The sequence below is a fragment of the Macaca mulatta genome, chromosome 10 (assembly GCF_049350105.2).
Source record: "Macaca mulatta isolate MMU2019108-1 chromosome 10, T2T-MMU8v2.0, whole genome shotgun sequence".
Classification (NCBI taxonomy): domain Eukaryota; kingdom Metazoa; phylum Chordata; class Mammalia; order Primates; family Cercopithecidae; genus Macaca; species Macaca mulatta.
In genome coordinates this window covers 88,719,473-88,734,556 of record NC_133415.1, presented here as the reverse complement: position 1 = coordinate 88,734,556, position 15,084 = coordinate 88,719,473, and the positions used below count along the sequence as shown (strand labels likewise).

Sequence of the window (15,084 nt, the reverse complement as noted above, 5' to 3'; positions counted from 1 at the left end):
GGTGGGGGTACATTCCTTCCTGGCTGCACAAATCCTGCCCTCACTGAGAGGGTACAAAAATGATCAGGCTGTGCCCTCACTGAGAGGGTACAGAAATGATCAGACAGTGGGTGAGTGGTCTGTGCGGCACATTCTGCCACCAAATTGATCAATTTTACAAAGAAACACTTTAAACAAATTAAAACATAAAGATTTAAAAAACCTTTTGGCAATAAGTTAAAGCATAGGGATTTAAAAGACTCTCGTTTCCCTTAAAGCATTTTATAATTGTCCACCCCTACTAGTTTAGTGAGTATACAGCAGGCCTTATTTTTATTTATTTATTTATTTATTTTTGAGACGGAGTCTCACTCTGTCACCGAGGCTGGAGTGCAGTGGCCAGATCTCAGCTCACTGCAAGCTCCGCCTCCCGGGTTCACGCCATTCTCCTGCCTCAGCCTCCCGAGTAGCTGGGACTACAGGCGCCCGCCACCTTGCCCGGCTAGTTTTTTGTAATTTTTAGTAGAGACGGGGTTTCACCGTGTTAGCCAGGATGGTCTCGATCTCCTGACCTCGTGATCTGCCCGTCTCGGCCTCCCAAAGTGTGCTGGGATTATAGGCTTGAGCCACCGCGCCCGGCCAAGCAGGCCTTATTTTTTTAAACTGGTAAACAAAAATCTCCAGTTCACCAAGAAATTTCCAAATCTCATTGAAAAGGATCCTTCAGTATTAAGGAGATTAAAATCCCAGGTCAGTATAATGCATGATATCCAAGAGTGAGACATGAAAGTAGAAAATCAATCACTCAAAAAAAAAAAAAAAAAAAAAGAAAGACAAAATAAAAGAAAATCAATCACTCAGGCTTCTTAATTATACAAAAATGGCAATGTCTTGTCTATTGGTTTCGTAGCTCATCAGTAGTTGGCTGAGTTCAGAACTCAGATCTCTGACTACCTGGGTAAATGCTTTCACTGAGATAAAGAAAGACTATATATTCAGAGTTTACTACAGGCCAGACATTTTACAAAGCATTTCCCCTTGGGTCATTTACTGTAACAAAGTTATGAGGTAGGTAGTACTATTATCTCTATTTCACAGATGGGAAAATTGAAGTTTAGCAAGTTCTCTGCCCAAGGTCCTGGAGCAAGCAAGTGGTAGAGCCTGTATTCAAACTCAGGTGAGCTGACACATATTACTCAACATAAACCAAGTCATGCAAGTACAGTTAACCAAGAATCCCAAAGCCAGGTGGTGGATCAGCATCTGGCCAGGAATACCTGCCCCACACCGAGGTACATTATGCTGGGCAAACTCCCTCCTCAGACAATTACCATGAACAGGGAGAGGGAGGGGTACTATGTCCTAGCACAGACAGCACACATCATGATGGTCAGGCAAGCAGGACTTCCCTGGGTCCCTCAGTGGCCTCTTGCCTGTCAAGCCTTAGTCTTTAAAACAATCTGACTCTGGTAGCTTTGTGCTGTCTGGGGTAGGCTGCACCCTACTTCCAGTGTTGTACCCTCATCCTGCCCAGATGTCACTCCATTAAGATATCCAGTGCCTGCTATTTCTACTGGCTCCTGACACCTCAATGATCTCCATTTACTCAACATAATCTCCAGCCTTCAGTGCTGGTTGTTTCCACGTGCTGCAGAGCCCATGGGATACTACAGTGACTCAAGATGACTCAACATAATTCCTCCCCAACAGCACTCAGAATCCAGCTAGAGAGCTCACACAAATGCACCCACCTCAGCCACATATGGCTGGATGAGAAGGATGAAATTATGGAAAGCAAGGAGAAGGAAATCCACTTCCCCATACCAGGCCTTGAAATAGGCTCATGAAAAAGATTAGCTTATAAACTAATTACAAGAACTCAGGTTTACACTCAGAAAGAGAGAGTGAGGTCTGAAGACCTGAAGAGAGTCCTACAGTGACTGAGGGAACAGATGGGATTCACAACCCTTGTGTCCAGCTCCAAAACTTATGCTTTCAGAAGCATCATCCTGTCCTTACACATTATTTAGCAAGAGAGTGATATAATCAGGTTTCTACTTTCAAAGATCAATCTGACGGCAAAATGATGGATAACCACAGTGAGTAAAGAATGATGGGGGGAAACTGATTAAGAAATGACCACAACAACCAAGGCAAGAGGGGAAACCTGGATTAGTGCCATGGGACTGAAAAGAAGATTAATTTGGAGGTAAGTCAGATAAAAGGAAACAAACAGATAAAAGGAAACACCATGCCTGCCTAAGTATGCTTTTTATTGAAGCATAAAACATACACAGAAAAGTACACACAAATAAACATATAAATCAATACTTTTTCATAAATGAAATATGAAAGTCACCGTATAGTCACCATGCGGATCAGGAAACAGAACATTTCCGGAGCCCTAGAAGTCTCCCTCCTGCCCAGTTTCCAGTCCTATCTACCTCCTCCCAAAGGTAACGACTGTTCTGACCTCAAATACCATAAATTAGTTCTCACTCATTTTTGAACTTTATATAAGCAAAACCATATAATCTGTATCAGTTTATGCTAGCTTATTTGGTTGTTGTTTTGAGATGGAGTCTCACTCAGTCGCCCAGGCTGGAGTGCAGTGGCACAATGTTGGTTCACTGCAACCTTTCCCTCCCAGCTTCAAGCAATTCTGCTGCCTCAACCTCCAGAGTAGCTGGGATTACAGGCATGCACCACCAAGCCCAGCTAATTTTTTTGTATTTTTAGTAGAGACAGGGTTTCACCATGTTAGTATGGCTGGTCTCGAACTCCTGACCTCAGGTGATCCCCTGCCTTGGCCTCTCAAAGTACTGGAATTACAGGCATGAGACACTGTGCTTGGCCTCGCATTATATTTCTAATGGATAATACAGCACATTCAAAGTCTTGACAGCATAAATGAAGGCTGACCCCTCAGAGGGTCAGAGTTCACCTTAGTCTGCATGGCTCTGCCCATCCTGAAACCTGATTGTATACTCTACTGGGAACACTGTCAGATGTCCTAGGAGTTCCATACACCATTTAATACCTACATGTTTTAATAGAAAACCTTTAAGCCAAGAAGTAGGTAGCGATATTACAATAGCAAGTAAAAAGCTGGGAAGATTATAGAATTTATTGGAAATCCATTAATTCTTCTGAAATTCCCCTGGAAACATGTAATTTTTCAATTTCTGTAAGCTTTAGATAAGACATTTCCTAAAAGGTTCTCTGTAATAAGTTATAAAATGAGATTTTATGGTAACCTCTACTACTACTATTATGGTTTCTATGCAAAATAAACAGTGCTATTATAAATATCTTCAGTTGCACTTAAGATGAAACAGGATTCACATTTGGACCCAGCAGTAGAATCACATATCACCTTTTGGTTATCGTGCTCTTTTGTACTGCTGGCAAGGCAAACACACAGGTTTGGGAGAGTGGCACGATGGCACCCATGCTGCTCTGAGCACGAGTTCTCCTGCTGGCTTCTGAATGAGGTCCCTTTGCTTGACTGTCCCCACTTATACTGGAAGCAGCAAGGCCTTCAGAGGCTAAGCAACTGTGGCCTGCAGGAAGGCCACAGCTCCATGGTGCAGCCCGGAGGATCACTTAGTATGTTCAATCCTGTGGGATTCAACTGGAACAGACAAACCTAATGCCTGCATTGTGTGTCAGAAAACACAAGCACTGTGGCCAAGCAACCGAGCCATCCATGACACAATGAAGAATGAAGATACTTACTTGGGGAACTGGCAGAGACCCGCTTCCTGGTCAGGGTCTCCTGGCTGGGCTTGTCTGAAGCTGAAGGGCCCCTGGTTTGGACATGCCTCTTTCCCGGGCTCTCCTCTGGCTCCAGTGACTTCTCCATTCCATGGAAATACTTCATGTGATAGTGCAACAGTTTCGCTTTGCGGAAAAATTTTAAACAGTCCACAACCTTGCATCTAAACTTATGGTCTAGGTCGACAGCTGGTGCATTAGATGACACAAAATCATCTGTTTTCTTAAAAGTATTTGTTACTGAAAAAAATAAAAACAAAAGCAAAGGTTCCTTGTATTTATCCCAGTTATTACAAAACATGCACTAACACATGACAACTGAAGGTGAAAGACTAGCGTGCATATGTAGCCTGAGACATCAGACTGCCATTACCTCCTCAAATTACTGTTTAGAGAGAATGAAAACAACTTCAGGTCAAATAAGACTCAACTGTGATTCATCTTTAGGAAGAAGAAATCAACATGTTTATTTTCAACAGTCATACAAGTTTTCAGGGTTTCACATACTTCAAGGAAAAATCCTTAAAAAACAAAATAAAACAAAACAAAACAAAATATCAAGGATCTCAGGCCAGGCAGAGCGGCTCACACTTGTAATCCTAGCACTTTGAGAGGCCAAGGCAGGTGGATCACTCGAGAGCAGGAGTTCATGACCAGCCTGACCAACATGGTGAAACCCCATCTTTATTAAAAATACAAAAAAATGGGCTGGGCATGGTGGCTCACACCTGTAATCCCAGCACTTTGGGAGGCCAAGGGAGGTGGATCACCTGAGGTCAGGAGTTCAAGACCAGCCTGGCCAATATGGTGAAACCCCGTCTCTACTAAAAATACAAAAATTAGCCAGGCATGGTGGCAGGTGCCTATAATCCCAGCCACTTGGGAGGCTGAGGCAGGAGAATTGTTTGAATCTGGGAGGCGGAGGCTGCATTGAGTCAAGATCATGCCATTGCACTCCAGCCTGGGAGACAAGAGCAAGACTTTGACTCATACAAAAAACAAACGAACAAAAAAATTAGCCAGGCATCGTGGAGCACACCTGTAATTCCAGCTATTCGGGAGGCTGAGGCATGATAATCACTTGAACCCAAAGGCAGAAGTTGCAGTGAGCTGAGATCATGCCACCCTGGGCAACAGAGCCAGACTCTGTCTCTAATAATAATAATAATAATAATAAAATAAAATAAAAATTTTAAAAATCAAGGATCTCAAGCTGGTACTTACGAGTTGGACCAGACTTACATTCACTACCATCCTGGTACCCATCCTTGTGGACGGAAATAGGGAATATTCCTCAGTATCTCTCTGTGAAACCTAAGAGATTTTACGCCAGTTTTTGTGCAAGGGAAATGTAACAGTTACAAAGGTTTTAGTACTGAGTCTTTGAGATTTCAACACGTACTTTGTTTTATGACATACTTTGTCTGATCAAAAGGATCCAGAATTGGCCAGGTGCAGTGGTTCACACCTGTAATCCCAGCACTTTGGGAGGCCGAGGTGGGTGGATCACCTGAGGTCACGAGTTCGAGACCAGCCTGGACAACATGGCGAAACCCCATCTCTACTAAAAATACAAAAATTAGCTAGGTATGGTGGCACATGCTTGTAATCCCAGCTACTCGGGAGGCTGAGGCAGAAGAATTGCTTGAATCTGGGAGGCGGAGGTTGCAGTGAGCCAAGATCACACCACCGCACTACAGCTTGGGTGACAGAGCAAGACTCTGTTTCAAAAAAAAAAAAAAAAAAAAGAAAGGCCGGGCGTGGTGGCTCATGCCTGTAATCCCAGCACTTTGGGAGGCCAAGGCGGGTGGATCACAAGGTCAGGAGATCAAGACCATCCTGGCTAACATGGTGAAACACCGTCTCTACTAAAAATACAAAAAAAATTAGCTGGGCATGGTGGTAGGCGCCTGTAGTCCCAGCTACCCGGGAGGCTGAGGCAGGAGAATGGCGTGAACCCGGGAGGCAGAGTTTGCAGTGAGCCGAAATCATACCACTGCACTCGAGTCTGGGCGACAGAGCAAGACTCTGCCTCAAAAAAAAAAAAAAAAAAAAAAAAGGATCCAGAATAGGACAAATAAGTTCTAGTATTCTACAGCACTATAGGGTGACTATAGTTAATAATAATTTATTATATATCTTCAAATAGCTAGAAAAGCAGATTTTGAATGTTCTGAACACAAAGAAATAAATGTTCAAGGTAATGGATTTGCTAATTATCCTGATTTAATCATTATACATTGTATACATGTAAGGAAATATCACTGTACCACATGAATATGTAAAATTATTACATATCAATTAAAAATAACAATAAATGAGGCCAAGGCAAGAGGATCACTTGAGGCCAGGATCCTCAAGATCAGTGTAGGCAACTCAGCAAGACCCCATCTCTACAAAAAAAATATTTTTTTTTATTAGCCAGGCATGATGCATGTGCCTATAGTCCCAGCTACCCAGGAGGCTCAGGTGGGAGGATCCCTTGAGCCCAGCAGGTTCAGGCTGCAGTGAGCCATGACTGCACCACTGCACTTCAGCCTAGGCAACAAAGCAAGACCCTGTGTCAAAAATGAATAAATAAAATAACAATAATAATAATAAATGCAAAAGAAACAACAACAAAAAGGACCCAGAGACTACAAGAAAAACCAGCTAACTAAATGGAGGTAGAAGGCATAAGGAGGACTCATAGGACTCAATGATCAATTTCAAAGCGACAATAAAAGCATGACCCTAAAAAACAAATAAGCAGAAGGCAATAGTCGGTCAGGCACCAATGACAAAACCTAAACCCATCACAAGGACTTTTTTTTTTTTTTTTTTTTTCCTTGAGACGGAATCTTGCTCTTGTCTCCCAGGCTGGAGTGCAATGGTGAGATCTCAGCTCACTGCAACCTCCACCTCCCCAGTTCAAGTGATTCTCCAGCCTCAGCCTCCCAAGTAGCTGGGATTACAGTCGCCCACCACCATGTCCATCTTTTTTTGTTTTGTTTTGTTCGTTGCTTTAGTAGAGACTGGTCCAGGCTGGTCTTGAACGCCTGACTTCAAGTGATCCACCCGCCTTGGCCTCCCAGAGTGCTGGAATTACAGGTGTGAGTCACCACCCACAGGCCACAAGAACCTCTTGTGTGTTAGAAATGCAGTTTCTTGAGGACTCCCTTTAGAATGTCTTCCCACCAACGAAAACAGTCACCTTAAGTCACTCCTATGCTACAGATTTGGTCACCCAAGAATATATCAAGTGGACCTTTTTTTAAAAATTAGGAATTCAATGTGCAATGAATGGACCTTTCTCGAGTTAATCAAATTTTTCTTAAACAAAGTCACACAATTTCCACTGGAAGCAGGTAGCCTGTTAAACCCTTGGTAAGTATTATGATTATTTTTTCAAGTGTCATCCCATAATCAGAAGTAATTTTAAAATTCTTAAATTTGATCTAAATTATACTCTACATTTCAAAATTAGGTTTGGTGGTCTGAAGGATGCTATTATAGAGCCAATTTAAACCAACAAAAACCTATACACATACATCCCAAAGCAGAATACCTTAAAATCACTTTGTACCTATAACAAGAGATATAAAAGACGCCAGATCAGTTAGTTGCAGGTAAGAGAAGAAAAAGTTGGCCAGGCACAGTGGCTCACGCCTATAATCCTAGAGCGTTGGGAGACCAAGGCAGGCGGATCATATGAGGTCAGGAGTTCCAGACCAGCCTGGCTAACATGGTGAAACCCCATTTCTACTAAAAATACAAAAAATTAGCTGGGCGTGGTGGTGTGTGTCTATAATCCCAGCAACTCGGGAGGCTGAGGCAGGAGAATTGCTTGAACCCGGAGGCAAAGGTTGCAGTAGCTGAGATCACGCCATTGCATTCTGGCTTGGGCAACAAGAGCGAAACTCTGTCTCAAAAAAATAAAATAAAAAGGAGAAGCAAAAGTGACACAATGTGAAATAGAATACACACTTCTCAGACAAATAATTGGACAGGAAAAGTATGTCAGTGGAGAAGCTCAAAACACAAACCTTTAATACATCCAATTCTTTCCTAAAACAAAAAATAGTTTGTTTGGAATATCCTTCTCTTGATCTATATTAGGTTAAATCATATAAACTTGCCATTTTGCACGTCACAAAAGACTAAGGCTGGAACCCTGTGCAGCGGCTCACAACTATAATTCCAGCACTTTGGGAGGCTGAGGCAGGCAGATCACTTGCGGTCAGGAGTTCAAGACCAGCCTGGCCAACATGGTAAAACCCCGTCTCTACTAAAATGATAAAAATTAGCCAGGCATGGTGGCACGTGCCTGTAGTCCCAGCTACTTGGGAGGCTGAGGTGGAAGAATTGCTTGAACCCAGGAGGCAGAGGTTGCAGTGGGTCAAGATCACGCCACTGTACCCCAGCCTGGGCAACAGAGTGAGACTTTGTCTCAAAAAAAAAAAAAAGAAAAGAAAAATTAGCTGGGCATGGTGGTGCACCCCTGTAGACCCAGCTACTCAGGAGATCGAGGCAGGAGACTCACCTGAACCCGGAGGTGGAGACTGCAGTGAGCCGAGATCGTACCATTGCACTCCAGCCTGGGTGACAAGAGCAAGACTCCGTCTCAAAAACAAAAACAAAAACTTTGCACTCGTGTGTACACACAATGGTCATCTACATAAAGCAAACAGCACAGGGGCTAAGTGTGGGTTCTGCAGCTGGACAGCCTATTTCAAACCCAAGTTCTTCCACCTACACCCCTAGACTCAATTTCCTCATGTGCAGGATGGAGACGATAATGGTAACAACTTCGCTGAGTTGTGAGAATTAAATAATACATGCAAAGAGCCTAGAAAGGTGTACGGCACATAATAAGTGTTCAATTAATACTGTCTACTATGACTATTCAATGTCATTTTAAATTTCAGGAATTAACCTAATCATAAGCAGAAGAGGGGAAGTGCCCACCACCCACAACCTCACTGCATGCTCCTGCCAGAGTCAGTATGGTATAATACAAAAAGCACAACGTTAAATCCCAGGTCTACCTTTCATTAGCAGCATAAATTAGCTGTGCAAGCTAGTCTAATTATCCAGATTCTTCAGGGAAGAATACAACCTATTTCAAAGAGTTGGAGAAAAGGTTATGGATAATGTATGTACTTGGCACAAAGTAGGTGATCAACACATGGAAGCCATTATCATTTCAAATATAAAATATATCAGGCCGGGCGCGGTGGCTCAAGCCTGTAATCCCAGCACTTTGGGAGGCTGAGGCGGGTGGATCACGAGGTCAGGAGATCGAGACCATCCTGGCTAACATGGTGAAACCCCGTCTCTACTAAAAATACAAAAAACTAGCCGGGCGAGGTGGCGGGCGCCTATAGTCCCAGCTACTCGGAGGCTGAGGCAGGAGAATGGCGTGAACCTGGGAGGCGGAGCTTGCAGTGAGCCGAGATCGCGCCACTGCACTCCAGCCTGGGTGACACAGCGCGAGACTCCGTCTCAAAAATAAATAAATAAATAAATAAAATAAAATATATCATAAGCAGGCTTATGTTATTTCTGGAACATGGCTGGAGACAGCTATTATAATTATCAACCAAGTGTGAAACATTTCTTCAACCAGTCTTCATATGCCCTGGCTGGAACACATATCACCCTGTAAGAATTTCATTTTGTCTACGTCCTCCTGAAAAGTGTGAAATTCAAAACCAACTATAAGGTTCCTAGTATGACTATTCACATATCAGTAGGATTATTATCTCCACCTTTTGGGACATCTTTTACTATGACACCTAAAGATTTTCATTTTTAATACTCACTTTATATAATGCAGGATAGTACCAAGCTTGTTCCACCAAAATACTGAACATTGTTTTATCTTTTTAAAACGTAAATAACAGTACATGTTGGTGGGGCACGGTGGCTCATGCCTGTAATCCCAGCATTTTGGGAGGCCAAGGCAGGCAGATCACCTGAGGTCAGGAGTTCAAGACCAGCCTGGCCAACATGGTGAAACCCCATCTCTATTAAAAATACAAAAAATTAGCCGGGCGTGGTGGCAGGTGCCTGTAATCCCAGCTACTCGGGGGGCTGAGGCAGGAGAATCGCTTGAACCTGCTAGGCGGAGGTTGCAATGAGCTGCGATGACACCATTGCACTGCAGCCTGGGCAACAAGAGCCAAACTCTGTCAGAAAACAAAAGGAAAAAAGAAAAAGACATGACTGGCCAGGAATGGTGGCTCACGCCTGTAATCCCCGCACTTTGGGAGACCAAGGTGGGTAAATCAATTGAGGTCAAGAGTTCAAGACAAACCTGGCCAATATGGCAAAACCCCGTCTCTACTAAAAATACAAAAATTAGCTAGGTGTGGTGGTGCATGCCTGTAATCCCAGCTACCTGGGAGGCTGAGGCAGGAGAATTGCTTGAACCCAGGAGGCGGAGGTTGCAGTGAGGCGAGATCACACCATTGATCTCCAGCTTGGGTGACAAGAGCGAAACTCCATCTCAAAAAAAAAAAAAAAAAAAAAAAGACATGGCCAAACTATGTTGAAAGATAGATATGACTGGACTAATAATCTGCCAATCCAGTAAACCCTTCAAAGGAAGCAAGTTCAGTTTACAGGATAAAAACTCCTCCCCCAGCAAAAGCAAAATCCTTGATTCCTCACAGCTAAGCAAAAGTTAGTACAGCTGAAACTCCAAAGGAGCGCAAGCTTGGCACTCGGGTGGACCAGCTGCATCTGACAGGCAGTATTAGGATCAGAGAGGCTCAGGTGAGCAGGGATGCTCCTCAGGAGGGAAGACACTGCCAGGTGGCACCATCACAAAGACCCTGGCCAAACCAAAGGCTCTTTTCAATTTGGCAACACTAAGACAAAGTAGTTGCTGCTTTTTCTCTGATGGAATAAACATCAAAAGAAGATTTGAGCATTACAAATCTTTAACCATGGAAGCTCAGGAAGTAAGATTTCCCAGTGAAATCAGTGAAGTATAACTCACTGTGATACAAGCAAGCTCTTCTGATTATAAGCCAGTTGATAATCTACCCTGCACTGCTGGAAAAAACAATCAACACAAGCATTAGAGTGAGAAAAGCTGCAAATAGGGTATGACTCAGTTATGTATTATAGCCTGTGACAAAATCTGATAAATTACACAATTTGCTATAATTTCAGAACCACAAATCAAAAAGTAGATTCTTCCAGAAATAGAGCTCTAAAGAAAAAAAGTAGATAAAAATATTATATATGAATAAAATGTTTATGCTAACTTTTTAATGATGAGAAAATGTTTAGGATATGTTAAAGTATAATACAACAAAAAAGGCCAGATGTGGTGACTCATGCCTGTAATCCCAACGCTTCGGGAGGCTGAGGCAGGTGGATCACCTGAGGTCAGGAGTTCGAGACCAGCCTGGCCAACATGGTAAAACCCCGTCTCTACTAAAAATACAAAATTGGCCAGGCCTGGTGACTCACGCCTATAATCCCAGCACTTTGGGAGGCTGAGGTGGGCGGATCATTTGAGATCGGGAATTCGAGACCAGCCTGGCCAACATGGTGAAACCCCATCTCTACTAAAAATATTAAAAAAAAAAAAAAAATCAGCTGGGCATGGTGGTGCATGCCTGTAGTCCCAGCTACCTGGGAGGCCGAGGCAGGAGAATCGCTTGAACCTGGTAGGCGGAGGTTGCAGTGAGCTGAGATTGCACCATTGCACTCCAGTCTGGGCAACAAAGTGACAAACTCTGTCTCAAACAGTAAATAAATAAATATTAAAAAATAGAACAATAAAAAAGACACATAAACACCAAGACTTAAGCAATCATCCCTTTCTCATGAAGGTTTTGCAAAGTGGACTATTTTACTTTTGAACCCAAATTTTTAGAGATATGAAAAATCTATTTTCCAGACTTCACAACCTTATCCTAAGTTTTGCACACTACAGCCAAAAGGAGCCCTCTGTATGCACAATAAAGGCTGCCAGTTCAGCCAGTCTAGACCATGTGGTTCCCTCTATTTGGCATGTTGTTCCCACTTGCAAACCAAGTCTTGCTCATCCTTCAAATACCACCTCCTTGCACAATGCCTTCACCCCGGTCTCTCCGCAGAAAAGATTCTGTCCTGCCTTGAAGATTTCCTGTAAGTACTTTATGGATCCTGTAGTCCTTCCCTTTCTATTTGTATAACAGTTGGTTTTGTTCATTCCTTTTTCTAAAATATTGAAATACCCAATGTGCTGCTTTTTTTTTTTTTTTTTTTTTTTTTTTTTTTTGGACACGGAGTCTCTCTCTGTCGCCCAGGCTGGAGTGCAGTGGCCTGATCTCAGCTCACTGCAACCTCCGCCTCCTGGGTTCAAGCGATTCTTCTGCCTCAGCCTCCCAAGTAGCTGGGATTACAGGTGTCCGCCATCACACCCGGCTAATTTTTGTATTTTTAGTACAGACCAGGTTTCATCATTTAGGACAGGCTGGTCTCAAATTCCTGACTGCAGGTGATCCACCCACCTTGGCCTCCCAAAGTGCTGGGATTACAAGCATGAGCCACTGTGCCCGGCCTACAATGTGTTGCATTCTTTACTTCTCTTACTTATATTAGTGTACTGTCACATCAAACATGGGAGCTAGCCTCTCCAAGACTGTTTCCTCATTGTTAAATGGGAATAAGAATACTTATTTCACAAGTCTCCTATATGTTTCCATGAGGCAGTTAAAGACAAAACCCAGTTTTGTTTTGCTGTTGTTTGTTTGTTTTGTTTTTGAGACAGAGTCTCACTCTGTCAACCAGGCTGAAGTGCAGTGGAGCAATCTTGGGTCACTGCAACCTCCACCTCCAGGGTTCAAGCAATACTCCAACCTCAGCCTCCCGAGTAGCTACGATTAGAGGCGTGTGCCACCATGCCCAGCTAATTATTTTTTATTTTTATTTATTTATTTTTTTTGAGATGGAGTCTTGCTCTGTCGCCCAGGCTGGAGTGCAGTGGCCGGATCTCAGCTCACTGCAAGCTCCACCTCCCGGGTTCACGCCATGCTCCTGCCTCAGCCTCCCGAGTAGCTGGAACTACAGGCGCCCGCCACCTCGCCCGGCTAGTTTCTTGTATTTTTTAATAGAGACAGGGTTTCACCGTGTTAGGCAGGATGGTCTCAATCTCCTGACCTTGTGATCCACCCGACTCGGCCTCCCAAAGTGCTGGGATTACAGGCTTGAGCCACTGCGCCCAGCCTATTTTGTATTTTTAGTAGAGACAGGGTTTCACCCTTTTGGCCAGGCTGGTCTTGAACTCCTGACCTCAGGTGATCCGCCACTTCAGCTTCCCGAAGTGTTGGGATTACAAGGCGTGAGCCACCGTGCCTGGCCACAAAAGCCAGTATTAACAGCAAGAGGTTACTTGAATATTACTTGTCATTATTGTTGTCACTGACCTCACAGTTCTTTGCTCAAAACAATCATAAGTTATGCATAATCCTAGCCAAGGGGCCATGTGTCACTGGTATAATCTGCAAAATTCTAACATCTAATTGCCCTACTTTATTAATCAAACAATGAAGGATTAGTGGTAATTAACAAAATCACAATAGGAACATTGAAATTATGCATTCAGCAAAAATATTCTACATTTTAAAATAGACCAGGCATAATGGCTCACACCTGTAATTCCAGCACTTTGGGAGGCCAAGGTGGGTGGATAACTTGAGCCCAGGAGTTCAAGACCAGCCTGAAAAACATAGTGAGACCCTCATCTCTACAAAAAAATACAAAAAGTAGCTGGGTGTGGTGGCACGTACCCATAGTCTCGGCTACTCAGGAGACTGAGGCAGGAGGATAGACTGAACCCAGAAGGTCAATGCTGCAGTAAGCCGTGATCCCACCACTGCACTCCAGCTTGGGCAACAGCATGAGACAGAACCTGTCTCAAAAAATAAATAAATAGTGCTGGGGGGGGTGGTTCATGCCTGTAATCCCAGCACTTTGGGAGGCCAAGGTGGGTGGATCACTTGAGGTCAGGAGTTCAAGACCAGCCTGGACAACATGAGGAAACCCTGTCTCTACCAAAAAATACAAAAATTAGCCAGGCATGGTGGTGCATGCTTGTAGTCCCAGCTACTCAGGAAGCTGAGGTGGGAGAATCACTTGAACCTGGGGATGGAGGTTGCAGTGAGCCGAGATTGCACCACTGAGACTACAGCCTAAGCAAAAGAGTGAGACTCTGTCTCAAAAATAATTAAAAAATAATAATAAATTTTAAAAATTAAGAAACAGAATATGTGTGGTATAACTATGTGAATAAAACTCAAAATATGGCCAAGCACAGTGGCTCATGCGTGTAATTTCAGCAGTCTAGGAGGCTGAGGCGGGCAGATCACTTGAGGTCAGGAGTTGAAGACCAGCCTGGCCAACATGGTGAAACTCTGTCTCTACTAAAAATCCAAAAATTTATCCGGGCGTGGTGGTGCGTGTCTGTTGTCCCACCTACTCAGGAGGCTGAGGCACAAAAATTGCTTAAACCCAGGAGGTGGAGGTTGCCGTGAGCTGAGATGGTGCCACAGCACTCCAGCCTGGGTGACAGAATGAGATTCTCTCAAAATAAAAAATAAAACTCAAAATATTATCAGCAAAATAGAAAATTATGTATAGGGCCGGGCATGGTGGCTCACGCCTATAATCTCCGCACTTTGGAAGGACGAGATGGGCAGATCACGAGGTCAGGAGTTTGAGACTAGCCTGGCTAACATGGCGAAACCCCGTCTCTACTAAAAATACAAAAGTTAGCTGGGCATAGTGGTGTGCACCTATAATCCCAGCTACTCGGGAGGCTGAGGCAGGAGAATCGCTCGAGCCCAGAGGCAGAGGTTGTAGTGAGCCGAGATTGTGCCAGGGCACTCCAGCCCAGGTGACACAGTGAGACTCCATTTCAAAAAAACAAACAGAAAAAAGAAACTAAGAGAGCCACTGGTTGTCAAATGGGCCTGCTGGGGCAGAGTCTACACACCCAGGTGTGTATTCCCCTATGGGAGGATAGTTCATTTAGAATATACATGGCAGGAGTTGGTGACGCCAGCTAAGTGACATCATCCACTCTTAGCGTATTAATATGGTTCTTGTTAACATGGGAGCAGTTACTCAAAGACAGAGGGCAGAAGACATGTAAATTATTATTAAAAAAAAAAAAAGAGCAATGAGGGTCTCCCTATGTTGCCTAGGGCTGATCTCCAACTCTTTGGCTCAAGTAGTGATCCTCCTGCCTCAGCCTCCCAGAGTGCTGGGATTACAGGCATAAGTCACCATGCCCAGAAGAAAATATTGTAAATTAAATCCTCAAAGGTTCTGGTTCAAAAGTGAGGG

The 15,084-nt window shown here is 43.7% G+C and overlaps 1 protein-coding gene across 3 annotated transcripts in view; it reads right to left on the bottom strand.

The window, feature by feature from the left end:
• The window catches only part of PHF20 (PHD finger protein 20), a 186,820-nt gene that overhangs the window by 51,932 nt on the left and 119,804 nt on the right, over nucleotides 1-15,084 (bottom strand). For 2 of the 3 annotated variants that reach the window (XM_015149104.3, XM_077951705.1), the window contains one exon: nucleotides 3,718-3,996. The exons of the other annotated variant lie outside the window; for it this stretch is intronic. In XM_015149104.3, coding sequence (XP_015004590.1) covers nucleotides 3,718-3,996 — 279 coding nt within the window. The remainder of the gene's footprint in view (nucleotides 1-3,717; nucleotides 3,997-15,084) is intronic. 3 annotated transcript variants of the gene reach the window in all.